At 39.7% G+C, this 14,108-nt stretch overlaps 1 protein-coding gene across 1 annotated transcript in view; it reads left to right on the forward strand.

Annotated features, from left to right (window-relative positions):
* Positions 1–14,108, forward strand: part of LOC107529729 (broad substrate specificity ATP-binding cassette transporter ABCG2-like) — a 36,963-nt gene that overhangs the window by 19,801 nt on the left and 3,054 nt on the right. Inside the window, exons 10-14 of the mRNA XM_087816197.1 lie at positions 4,249–4,331; positions 7,657–7,746; positions 9,307–9,431; positions 10,881–11,035; positions 13,783–13,872. Coding sequence (XP_087672323.1) covers positions 4,249–4,331; positions 7,657–7,746; positions 9,307–9,431; positions 10,881–11,035; positions 13,783–13,872 — 543 coding nt within the window. The remainder of the gene's footprint in view (positions 1–4,248; positions 4,332–7,656; positions 7,747–9,306; positions 9,432–10,880; positions 11,036–13,782; positions 13,873–14,108) is intronic.

The following is a 14,108-nucleotide window of genomic DNA, read 5'->3' on the forward strand; positions in this document are numbered from 1 at the left end:
TGAGAGGCATTGATCCGCTGCATCTTGCACACCCCCTCCTGGAGATGGATCCTGCAACTGAGGCATGTGCCCTGCTTGGAAATCAAACCATGACCTAGGTGGACGCCCAACCACTGAGCAGCTGGGACTGGGCTGTAATAGATCATCTTTGAAGAGAAAATACTTTTCAAAAATGGTGAAATACAGGAATCATTTAATCCCATTTGTGGTTTTCTGGTAGCTGCACATGTTCATTTGCTAATTTATTCAACAAGTTCCTATTGATCATTTGCAGCATTTGGGAGCTTGTACATAGCAGTGAACAAAATTGGTAAAAATAAAAATTCTTGCTCTCCTGGAGCATACTTTCTTTTGAGGAGAGACAGCTGTTAAATTAGGGTGTCCCTACTTTGAATTATACACATACTTTGAATTATTTTAAAGGCTGTGTTTATTAAAATACATTTCATTTTCAAAATGGAGCTATCAGCTGTTAAAGTGTGTATATATCTTTGGAGACACCCGGTATATAGTGTGATAGAAGGAGAAATGGGCCATGGAGAAAGTTTAAGCAGGTTAGAGGAGAAAGGAAGAGAGAGAGAAGGGAAGGAAATGGAAAGTGGGGGGGAAAGGAGGGTTGGTTGCATTTTAAATCGGGTGGTCAGGGAGGCCTTCGCTGGATGTCAGTGAGTGACCTGAACCTGGGAGGGGCCACCACTGTCTGCGGGCAGAGCCTGTGTCCCGGGGCTGCTCCTCATCAGGGACCTTCGTGCACTTAGGGCTCTAATCCAGGAGAGCAGTGGGCACCTCAGTCAGTGTGCCGTGGACACAAAGGTAGTGAGCAGACTCCACTTCCCTTAAATAAGGCTGTTCACTGTCACATTAAACTGCTCTTCATTGAGATGAAATAATGCTCTTTCTCCTTTGGGCTGGTCCGTTGATAGTTGTTGATTGTCGCTACTTTGTGATTTTCTGTTATTCTCAAGCTCTCGGTCGTATAAAATCCTAGTATTTCCACTTTGTTTGTGATCATTTCTAAGGATATTAGCCAGTTACTTTTGGGGTGGTTAATGTTATCATCGATCATGGAATTTCTGTTGACTGCTAAAAGATGGTACGTAGTTGGCTCTAATGAACCATTGCTGACTTCCTACCATGAGCACCATAATTTTCATACTTTAGTACTATTGCCCTCTGAGTATTAATACTAAGAGCCTAGATCCCTATCTGAGGTGTTCTCCTAATTGCTCCAGACATGTTTGGCACTTGTTATTTGGCACTTCTGTCAGAACATGAGCACTTTTGTACACTGTCAACCAAGAGTAAATTTCTATACTTTTAGAGTGCATTTGATGTCATTTGGAAACAAGTCTGGTGCATCGGGTCAGCCTGGTTACCCATTGCTCAACAGCGAGACGATGTAATGGGTGGAGTTCATTCTTCAGTGTGATTTATGCATCACCTTTTTTTACTTGGAAAATAACTTCAATATCTCTTGCCCGTAAAAGTGTTTTTTAGGTGTCTTATCCAAGTCACACACATTATAGTTCTGGGCAGAGTGTGATTGGAGTGTGAAACTATTTCTACTACACCACCATTCTGTATCTTTTGGTGCTAGACTCCCTTCAGGTGCAAACCCAAGGCTAGTACCCCCAGGTCACATGTGCAACCTATTTGCTTCCTCAGTGAACACAATTCCAGCAATGATCAGAGCCCTGGCAATCTCATAGAACAAGACAGAACCTTGTATCTCTGAGCATCTGACTGGCGGGGGTGTTACAGCTCTTGCTCAGATTTATGGAATATTAGCTTAGGGTAGGAGTAGGCAAACCTGTTTTATAAAGGGCCAGATAGGGCATATTTTAGGCTTTGCACGCCGTGTGGTCTTTGCGTCATGTAGTCAACTGTCTTTTTAGGGAGAAAGCAATCATATTAATATGTAAAAAAATGTGCATGGCTGTGCTCCAATTAAACTATTCATGGACACTGAAATCAGAATTTCATATAAGTTTCAAATAATCTGTTAGTATTTGAATATCATATAAATTTCTCCCTTTTTTTCAATCATTAAAAAAAAAGGTAAAAATCAGTTATCTTGTAGACTGAAAAATAGGTGAAGTGTCCTGTTTGGCCTGAGGGCCATAGCTTATTGACCACCGTTTTTGGGTTTTTAATCTTGCCTGTATGTCATTTGCTTCTTGAAGTATTTGAATGTTTAGCTATAAAAATGTTTTATGGCTTTCTGCTGATAAATCTTGTATCTGTAGTCTTACAGCTGTACTTAGGTTTGAACTAGTCATTTATATGAGTCAGAATTTGCCTCTGATAATGCATTTTACCAGAGATTGTATTTGGAAGATCTTAGATGGAATAGATTATCTGTATAAGAAGATTTAATGTTCACTGAAAGTGCTATGTGTATTCTGATCAAATCAATTTGGAAAACATTTTTATATATCTTGGAGATTCATTGTTTCTATTAGCATGGTAAACATTTGAGTATGGATTAATTTTTGTAGTGATGGCCATAAACATCCCTCAGAACTCACCTCGAGAAATGTTCGTAAGCACATTTGAACAAAGATGCAATCACATATTTAGGGAATTTTTTGCTTTCTTTTTCTGTTCAGACCGGAAGCCAGATACACAGATACATGGGTAGGGTCCTCTTGTCTACTCCATTGCACAGTGTTTGTCTGTTGTTGTTTTTTTATTTTTATTTTTTTATTTTTAAATATATCTTTATTGATTTCAGAGAGAGGAAAGGAGAGGGAGAGAGAGAGATAGAAACATCAATGATGAGAGAGTCATTGATCAAGCCCGCAACCGGGCATGTGCCCTGACCGGGAATCGAACCCCAATCGCCTGGATCCTAGGTCGACGCTCAACTGCTGAGCCACGCCCGGCTGGGCTGTTGTTGTTTTTTTAATAGAAGAAAGAATAACATAGGTACACCTTGTAAAAGCATAAAAATATTGCAGGATCAATCATTTTACCAATATGTTTGAAAGCTGACTTTGAAAATATTTTTAGAACTTTGAAATCTTTAGGAAACATCCTATGATAATACCAATACTCTGTTAGTTTAAAATACCAAGTTTGCATGCAAAAGAAACAAAGCATGGGGAGTGTCCAGTTTAAAAGTCAGAATATTCTTAACATTGTACTGTGTGAAACACAGACTTGTATACATGTTGATGGAGGCATCATCACTCACTCAGAAGCTTGATCTGTCAATATGAAGCACAGTATTTTCTGAGGGTAATTAAAATATGCAAGCGTAATAGATGTTTTTGTAAAATTGCTTACTGTCTTATTAGCAAAGGAATTTTTAAGGCCATCTCAAATCATGTTTCCAGACTGTGGTTTTCATAAAGCAGCCTTCACAGATCATGGTCCTGCTTTCCAACTTGGTTTGCTCATGTCTAAAGAGCGCTTGACAAGTTACTTCAAATCTGATACCATTGCACAGTTGTAGTACTGAGATTTGTTTTTGTTTTTTTACATCGAAGGTGCAAAGGTACATGGTGGGATGTTTTATTTTTCTTCGATTACTGTTTCTCATATTTTTATATTTAATACAACTTAAAAGTACAATAAATAGAATTTTCTTAAACATTTAATAAATTATATCCTTAACTTTTTGGGTGTGTCTATAAGACACATCAATATTAAAAACAAAATGATGTTACCCCTACTTCCTTATCGTGCAAAATTCAAGTGTTATAAGTTTTATTGTGCTTTTAAAATTGTATTTATTTTTAGTGTTAAGAGTAAAGCTATCCTGCTGTCACTTGACCCTCCTAAAGTATTATAAAATGATGCATGTTCACTCGTACAAAGGTTGAGAGTTCAGGACAGAGCTCTTAGCCACTTGAATTTTATTTTCCTCCCCCAACAACTTTGCTCGATGCCAGCACTGTTCCCCTGCTCTCTGTGGCATCCCCAGGTTAGCAGCCCGAGCTGGACTCTGAACTGGCAGTGCCTGGGCAGCCCCTGGAGGAATCTAGCTTTTCCACTTTGTTCTACTTCTACTTTGTTCTCCTTCAGTCTCCCCAACACACTGATAAATTATTTTTATTTCAATTTAGAAGGCAGTCTAATAGCATACACTGTTTTATATTTTTCCAATATTAATACTTTGGCCAAGCCATTTAAATGATGTATTTCAATAGAGAGATTTGATTATAGCTATCTATATTAAAATAATAAATGGTATGTTAAGTTTTTACCTTTAACTAAAACTCTTTTTTTTTTTTTTTTGAAAAGATAATTGTAACAGTTATCCTGGGACTGGTTATAGGTGCCATTTTCTATGGCCTAAAAAATGACTCTACGGGAATCCAGAATAGGTAAGCACATTTGGACCTTGACTTTAAGAAAGTACTGTTACTTTGTTCAAGGTTATGAACTTTTATTACAAATTTGAATTTCAGACAAGTACAGGACAAAGTGAAGAGCAGGATAAATTAGTGAATTGAAAGCTGCATGGAAATGTTATTTTCTTATATATATGGTGGTAAAATACACAGAACATAACACGTACCCTCCTGTCCAGGTTTAGCTGTGCGCTTCAGTGGCATTAGTGACAGTCACATTGTTGTGCAGTCGCCACCATCCAACTCCAGGACACTTATTCCCAAAGTGAGTCTCTGTGCCCATCGAACAACAGCTCCCTGTCCCCCTTTCCCCAGCCCCTGGAAACCACCGTGATGCTTCCTGGCTCTGAGTTTGACTTCTGTAGGCCCCTCATACACGTGGACCACACAGCATTTGTCCTTGGGTGACTGGCTTGTTTTCCTTAGCATAATGTCTTCAAGGCTCATCCATGTGTAGCATGTGTCATAATGTCTTCCTCTTACAGGCTGAATAATATTCCTTTGTAACATTTTGTTGATTTGTTTTACTCACTACATTTTGTTCACTCCTTTGTCTGTCCATGGAGACATGGGCTGTTTCTGCCTTTTGGCTGTTGTGACTAATGCTGCTGTGAGCATGGGTGTACAGGTAACTATCTGTTTGTGTCTCTGCTTGAAATTCTTTTGGATATACACCTAGAAGTGGAGTTACTGGATCATTTGGTAATTCTATTAATTTTTTTGAGGAACTCCCATCCTGTTTTCCTACAGCAGCATTTCTACCAGCTGTGCACAAGGGTTCAGTTTCTCCCCAACCTGGGCACCACTCACTCTTTTTCATTATAATAGTGAATTGGTATCTCTGTGGTCTTGAATTGTATTTCCCTAGTGATTAGTGATGCTGAGCATCTTTTCATGTGGTTCTTGGCCCTTTGAATGTCTTCTCTGGAGAAATGTCTCTTCAAGTTCTTTGCCCATTTTTAATTGGATATTGTTGAGCTGTAAGAGTTCTTTAATATTTTCAATATTAACCACTTATCAGATACAAATTAACATATTTTCTGCCATTCTGTGGGTTGTCTTTTCACTCTGTTGAAAGTGTTCTTTGGTAGACATAGTCCAGTTTATCTATTTTTTTCTTTTATTCCCTGTGAGTTAATTTCCTTTCTATTTTTTTTATTTGTTTGCAATGGGGAAGTAGATGGGATTCAGAATTTTCAAACTGTTACATGGCCTACTAGCTTGAAAAGAATTAGAATATATTAAAATTCTTTAACAAGAAGTACTTAGTATTATAAAATAAATTTTTATAATTTAAAAAGAATTTCAATATCTACTAGTTTTAAATCCTTATGAACGTTATTGTTCTGTTAAATGTAAGACAATAAATTGAGCTGAATGTTGCCATATTCCATGTTTCAGAAATTAGCTAATACTTTGATATTAGGCTTTTTTTTGGTATCTATCAAGGTGTGTATCTGCTTGTATACCGTGCCTGGCTATTTTTCAGTTATTCATTATTGTATAAATATTTACTTTTTTTTCTTAAAAATTTTTTTATTTGCTTCTCTCTTTTTTAAACATTTACTTTTAATACAGCCTGTTGCCTACATTTTTAAATTAATTTTTTATTCTTATTATTTGTGTTAAAAACAATTCCTTAGTGTGTATGGGCCCTTTGTTTTTTGGGTTGTACACTCAGGGTTACATTTTTTAAAATGCTCTCTTAATTTTGTCATTTAAATAATGCACAACTTCATCTCTTTTGGTTTCTACTCACATCCTCAATTTCAATTAAATGGTTTGGTTGTGCAGGGAAACCCAACACTGCTACGGGGATGTTTTCATAAAATTTATACTTCTATCAAAGTACAGATGAAATGAGTACTTTCCTTTTTAAACCTTAATTATTTTATTGATAGAGAAGCATTAATAGTCTTCCTTTTTTATATGTGCACAAATTAATTTTTCCTTTATAAGCATGATTTGCTTTTTTTTTTTAATATATCTTTATTGATTTCAGAGAGAGGAAGGGAGAGGGATAGAGAGAGAAACATCAATGATGAGAGAGCCATTAATCAGCTGCCCCCCGCACACCCCTCACTGGGGATCGAGTCCACAACCTGGAATGTGCCCTGACCAGGAATTGAACCCCAATCGCCTGGATCCTAGGTCAACGCTCAATCGCCGAGCCACGGCCAGTTGGGCTGCTTTCATTTTTTAAGAAAACTTTCCTCTGTTTCACATGTAGTCAAGGGGTTCTGGTTGCCTTTTTCTTTTTTTTAGTATGTTTTATTGATTTTTATAGAGAGAGGAGGGAGAGGGATAGGGAGATAGAAACATCGGTGAGAGAGAAACATCATTAATCAGCTGCCTCCTGCATGCCCCTACTGGGATCAATCCTGCCACCCAGGAATGTGCCCTCACTGAGAATCAAACTCTGACCACTTGGTTCCTGGGTTGACGCTCAACCACTGAGCCACACCCGGCCGGGTGATTGGCTTTCATTTTGAGTACATTGGAAACCATGTTGGCAGTGGGATGTCCAGGAAAATATGAAGGTTCTTCTGATGACTGTGTGGTGAATATATATAATTAGGTATCAATAATTATACTTTGTCTCCTCATGTCTTAATTTCTTTTTAACTCAACTTTGACAAAGTGGTTAATAAAACTTAAACTTTTGCAGGTTTTATTTGGGTGTTTCTCTGTTCATACATTGGGAATGGTACTTGTGTTCTTGTTAGTTAAAATTAAAGTTAGTAGCATTTTTATGACCTGTGTAATCATCACCTTGGCTTTTGTAACAAAGAACCACAGACTGGGTGGGTTACACAACGGAAATTTATTTCTTACAACTCTGAAGATTTGGGTGCCAACATGTTTGGTTTTGATGAAAATATGTCTTCTGCCTTCCTGCTGTGTCCTTGAATAGCACAGAGAGAGCTTTGATGTCTCTCACTTTTCTTCTAAGGGCACTAATTCCCTCATGAGCCTCCCCACCCCCATTAAAACTTAATTCCCTTCTAATGATGCCACCTCTAAATATCACTTTGAGGGGGAGGGTTACAACATAGGGAGAGCACAATTCAATCCATGGCAACACAGGACTGTGAATTTCAAACTGTGCTCTATGGAGTCCCAGGAGCACCACTGTGGAGAGACCTGTGGGGACTCACATTTCCCTTCCCTCACTATTTTAACCTGAACAGTTGTTTAATGTCCTAAGATATCATTTGAGGAAAGAGTTTAGCAGGTAGGAATTGATCTAAGAATGTTTAATTGACTGCAGTATTTTGTTCCCCTTCTCTCATCACAGAGCTGGGGTGCTCTTCTTCCTGACGACCAACCAGTGTTTCAGCAGTATGTCATCCGTGGAGCTCTTCGTGGTTGAGAAGAAGCTGTTTATGTGAGTACGTCTCTGTTCTGGGAAGGGGGCTGTCCAATGTCAGGGCTGTTGGTCATACTGGTCACATGCAGAATTGGGCCACGGATTGGTTTCTGGGGATCACCAGTGCTCATTGAGAAAAAGCAGCCAGGGCCTGGGAAGGGAGTCATGAGCATGTGGGGCCTGAGACCAAGGGAAAAGGGAGTTTCAGGATTAGGGCATACACATTTACCTTGCACTCTGGATGTACTGATCCCTGCGATTTCCCCGTATGTGGTAGTGAGGGCTGTGTTTGCACTCTCCCCTACTTAAAAAAATTAATAATTAAAGATTAGGGCATAGGGGGGATAATGGTGATGGGAAAAATGATATAAAATTTTAAAAATTAAAAAAAGCCATATTAAAAACCACAAAAACATAAAAAATACATATCATAAAAAACATTAAAAAAAATTAGGGCATGGTCAGTAAAGGCAAATGGAACAGAAAATGCAAGAAATAGAGGCTGAAAAGGATCTTTTGTTTAAGCAAATAAAAAGTCATGATGTCCTTCATTAGAAAAGTTTGAGGGGCTCCACTGAGAGAAAGTAGTTAAATTGTAAATGGAAGATGGGAAGGGAAAGTTGACAAAGAATATAGACCAAGCCTAGCCCTCAATGGAAGGGAGAATGGAAAGAGCCAGAAGGTAGCTGGTTTGTTTCTTGTGTTTTTCTTTTCTTTTTTAAGTCTTTTTATTGATTTTTAGAGAGAAAGGAGGGAGAGTAAGAGAGAACATCAATGTGAGAGTGAAACATCTGTCAGCTGCTTATTTCATAGTCCCTAGCTGGAAAGGAGCCCGCAACCCTGGGCATGTGTCCTGACTGAACATTGAACCAGCAGCCTTTTGGTGCATGGGGACAACACTCAGGCAACTGAGCCACACCGGCCAGAGCTGTTTCTTGTGTTTTTTCAAAGTTGGAAGAGATCTGCCCATATTTACGTGCTGGGGGAAAGGAATCATCAGAGAGGGAAAGAATGAAGGTGTTGGTGGAAGAGTCTGGAATTGCACGAGGAGGATGTCGGGAAGAGGAGGGACCGAGGTCTTCACTGGGGAGAGAACAGGATTTGGTGGCTGACAGGGGTGTATGGTTGGGAGGCACAGTCACTGAAGGCAGAAGTGCCATGTTGTTTTTCATGCCGAGAATGGAAGGAGTGAGAAGGCTCAGTTATCTGGAGCTGCAGTGGGGGGCGTGCAGAATAGTGGCACCACCTTCTTCCTAATCAGCAGTGGGGAGAAAGCAAAGCCTGTGTGACCACTGAGATCGGCCACCTGGAGTGGGGGGTTCTGAGGCAGAGTGGGCAGCACCAGGAGAGAATCTGTAATGAGACGAGGGGTCATCGCACAGAGCTCTTGGGAATGACGTCTCGGGGAAGCGTGCACCTGAGATGGTGCCTGATGATGGGTGAAGGTGGCGGGGCAACCTGGAGGATGTGAGGAGCTGTAGTTGTTTAGACCCCTGCTGGCAGCAGAATGGCTTAATCACCTGCTCTGTGCCTTCTTAAACTAATGTGGGATGCATGGCATGAACTTTTGTTTTTCAGCCATGAATATATCAGTGGATACTACAGAGTGTCATCTTATTTCTTTGGGAAGCTGCTATCTGATATACTACCAATGAGGATGTTACCAAGTATCATATTTACTTGTATAATATACTTCTTGTTAGGTAAGCAATATGACAAAAACTATGGGCCTGTAGTCTTGGATGTGAGGGGAAGCTATTTTTTTTGTCCAGCAAGCATGTTTTTGGTTCCCAAAACCCTAGACCAAGCCGCGTCATAAGGAAGCATCTACCTATTGTGCACACTCTGAAATAACTGTCCTCTGAGGACATTTTTGTTGACTTTTCCCAAAGTTAGTTTGGGAAAACTATACACCTATGTATAAAACTATATTTTACTAAGTGATGGTATGTGTCATATATAGACATGGAAAGAATTAATAAAATATTTGAGATTGTACTAGAGGAGCTGGAGTAGGGTATTTATTACCTATCTATTTATATTCATATATAATGAAAGAATGAGACTTTGGGACTTATTGGTTTACTAAAAATACTTTTTTAATATATGTGGACAAATTCATTTGTGCATCATGTTTAGGTTTCTCTCCAGACTCAGTGCTTTGGAATTTCCATATATTTCACTAGTATATACACACACACTCTCACACACCAGAAATGTATATATTTTTGATAAAACACTATGGAGAAGATCCACTGATTGAGTTTAAGCCTCCATTTTACAAATAAGGGGTGCATCATAAAGAATTAGCCATAGAACCTGGGTCCTCAGCTCCTGACTGGTGTTCTTATGGCTGCTCCAAAACCTCCAGAGTGTATGACCCATAATAAGTGCCCGTTATAGTTTACACGGTAGTTCTGTGAACTTCATTTGACCCCATCCTCAAGCCCAAGCTCTATGGTACGTTGTCTCAGAGCCTTGGTTCTGGAAACACTTTCTCAGACAGTGAAACTCCTGGGAGGTCATGTCACCCTGATCTCCCAGTGTCTTCACTGACACAGTTACAGCGAACAGTGAGGGATGTGGCGATGTCTGGGGGAAGCATGTGCTCTCGACACGTTTCCTTCTTAGAGAGAAGGCAGTAGAATTCTGGCCAGTGTGTTGCCTCCAGCCCTCCATCTCAGGCACTCAGAAATTGGTAATAATCACACAACAGGGAGCATGGGGGTTACATGAAAAAGTGCTTATGCAGTTGTACAAAAAAGAAAGCTGTGCCTTGCCGGCATGGCTGAGCATTGAGCATCGACCTATGATCCAGGAGATCTTGGGTCAATTCCCGGTCAGTGTAAATGCCCAGGTTTCGGGCTAGATCCCCAGCAGGGTCGTGCAGAAGGCAGCCGATGACTCTCTCATCTTTGATGTTTCTATCTCTCTCTCCCTTCCTCTCTTTGAAGTCAATAAAGATATATTTTAAAAAATCTATGATATTTTTATACAGTTATATGGGGGGGCAATAAAATTGGTGAGTAGGGGTTGCTCAATAGAGGATGAATTTTTTAAATCTCATATTCATTTCTCAAAATATTTGCACAATAAACAATCCCCAGTACACAGTGACCTGGCAGTTGGATTAACCCCATTTTCTTCCTAAGGATTGAAACCGGTGGTGGAGGCCTTCTTCATCATGATGTTCACCCTGATGATGGTGGCTTACACGGCCAGCTCCATGACAATGGCCATAGCAGCAGGTCAGAGTGTGGTATCCGTAGCAACACTTCTCACGACCGTGTCTTTTGTGTTTATGATGGTGAGTCGGAACTGTGCTTCTCTGAGAAGTAATTATTTCCTCTGTTCCTTCTGCAGATTTACCTGTCTTAGACAACTTGTTCTGGGGATTTTGTCAATGAGAATCTTAGCTTTAAGGAAGCCATATCTTAAAATATAACTTATATTACCGATCATACCAGCTTTTTCTCGACCTTACCTAGCCTTTTTTTGTACTGTTCTAATATAATTGCTATAACTTTAGTTAGCATGTTATACAAATGAGATTTTAAATGATGCTTCTTGGTGACATACAGTGAAACCTTGATGACTGGGAACTTTAAAACAGAAAAATTTTATTTTAAAATATTTTTAAAAATATGTTTTTATTGATTTTTAGATAGAGAGGAAGGAAGAGGGATATAGAGATAGAAACATCAATGAAAGAGCAACATCATCAATCAGCTGTCTCCTGGACACCCCCTATTGGGGATCAAGCCAAAAACTTTGGCATGTACATTCACTGGAAATTGAACAGTGACCTTTTGGTTCTTAGGTCGATGCTTAACCACTGAGCCACACCAGCTAGGCAAAAACTGAAAAATTTGACTGGAAGATTCCCTCATAAAAATGCCAGGTTCGCCCTGTGTTGAGCTCAGTGGTTAGAGCATCGCTCATACACCAAAAGGTTATGGGTTTGCTCCTGGGAGGCAACCGGTTGATGTGTCACTCTCACATCAATGTTTCTCTCTCTCCCATCCACTCTCTCTGAAAAGCAATGGAAAAAATATCCTCGGGTGTGGATTAACAACAACAACAAAAAAAGTCAGAGTCATTGTCTGACTTCTGCCCTGGTGTTAGAGAACTGCTGGCTTATTTCCCCAGCAGGTGGGATGTTTCTTTTTTGGATTAGATACTTTATCTGTTGTTTTGCTTTTGTTTTTTATAATCCTCACCAGAGGATATTTTTTTCCATTGATTTTTTAGACAGAGTAGAAGGGAGGGAGAGAGAGAGAGACAGAAACATCTGTTTGAGAGACACACATCAGTTGGTTGTCTCCTGCACCCAACTGAGGCCAGGGAAGGAATGTGCAATCCCCGTACATGCCCTTGACCAGGAATTGAAAACTCCACCCTTTGGTGCACAGGCCAACTCTCTAACCACTGAACAATACCAGCCAGGGCTGGATCAAATACTTTCCAAGGGAAAATCTAAGTCTCATGAGAAACAGAACAGTGGGTGGCATGGGTAGTCTAACTTGATTCCTCCTACATTTTGAAAAGGAGTGTTTTAAAATAGTGAAATATTCCAAAGTCCACACAGTCCTAGGTCCCCTCCTTTCTGAGTTCTTTTTTTTTTTTAATATATCTTTATTGATTTCAGAGAGAAGAAAGGAGGGGGGGAGAGAGAGAGGCAGAAACATCAATGATGAGAGAGTCATTGATCAAGCCCGCAACCAGGCCTGTGCCCTGACCAGGAATCGAACCCCGATCGCCTGGATCCCAGGTTGACGCTCAACTGCTGAGCCACACCTGGCCGGGCCTTTCTGAGTTCTTGACATTTGCTTATATCAGTATATTTCTGATTACCTGTTTTAAAAATGGTTACTTAATCCTATTCTTATACGCCCTTAATTTTGCATGCATATAGATGAATGAACAGGTAAAAGGAACCAGTTAGCACATTTGCCCATAATATGTCAAGTAAACAGGAATGCTAGCCTGTTTACTTACTACACATGTCCTTTCTGCTAGAGTAGGAGTCGATGTCTTTAAAAGTTTATAAATAGCATACTCTTGCCATTGAAAACTACCAATCTAAACATCATTGGGAATGTGGAAAACCTTGCACATATTTCCAGTGTCATCCAATAAATAAAATGTCCTTCAATATATAAAAATGTTTTGTTTGATATATTAGATGCTATGATTTATTATTTAATGGTTTATACAAAGACATTTTAAAACCACATGTAACATTGTCACCCCAATAAATTTAATAAAAAACACACATATGTAAAACCATATTTTACTGAGAGATGTTCCATATTATGCACTTTGTTAGATCAAGTTGAAAAATATGTGTTCCCACCAGCATCGTTGTCCTTGTTAAGCCCATCCCAGCATGGGAAGTGCCAATTAGGAGAAGTTTTGTATGAACCTCTCCTTATGTAGCCATCTCTTGCTGGAGTGGTCCTCCTGGGGTCTCCATGGCAGTACCGCTTTTTGATAGCCTGAAATGAAGGCATTGATTATATTTTATGATGCACTTCACATTATGTTGTACTGGTTCTAGACTTTGAGTTACTTTAAGTTTCCATTCTAATCCCCAAATTATTCCTAAGGTCATTTGGAGATAGAATGCAAACCCTTGAAGATCAAAAGCTTCCTGTGTTAAGGAAGTATAGAGGCACATGAGGTGCTCAGGATATGTGCTGGTGTGTCTTTTGGTGGGAACATATAGTGGTTGCGTCTTTAGAACAGTCAGGACTATGGACCTTCCATTGTGTGCAGTTACAGAGAAAGTAAAAGCCTTGACAATTACTAATCTTCTAATTAAATGAAATACAAATACACTGCCATTCCTTTAAAACCACAAACAGCCTCAGCTCAGAGGGGAATACACATGCAAAGAGGATATGGTGTTTAGAGAAGTGAGAGGAATTTCAAGAACACATTGGCCTCAGCAGAAATGTTTGCAAGGTTGTAGGGGAGTTAAGGAGGGTAAGCTTTAGAATTCTTCATGAAACCAGGCCACCAGTTCTGATTGTTGGGATTTGCTCTTTGTAGATTTTTTCAGGGCTGTTGGTCAACCTCAGAACCATAGTGCCTTGGCTCTCATGGCTTCAGTACTTGAGCATTCTTCGGTATGGCTATGCGGTAAGTTGTCCTCTTCTGTCCATGGGACTAGTCTATTTTTCCTAAGCTAGGAATATCAGATTAAAGCCTGACCACCTCATGTTGCCGGACATGAGCTGTGGAGGTCTCTTAGGAATTTTAGGAGCAGTGAAAGAGAGTTTCCTTTTAAGCCTTGGGTCACCTTGATGATCACCTGGCTTTCCACAGTCACCCTGGGGTTTGAGGGAGGTGAAGGGAGATAACTCATAGTGAAGCAG

The sequence above is a fragment of the Miniopterus natalensis genome, chromosome 1 (assembly GCF_054644295.1).
Source record: "Miniopterus natalensis isolate mMinNat1 chromosome 1, mMinNat1.hap1, whole genome shotgun sequence".
NCBI classification, from domain to species: domain Eukaryota; kingdom Metazoa; phylum Chordata; class Mammalia; order Chiroptera; family Miniopteridae; genus Miniopterus; species Miniopterus natalensis.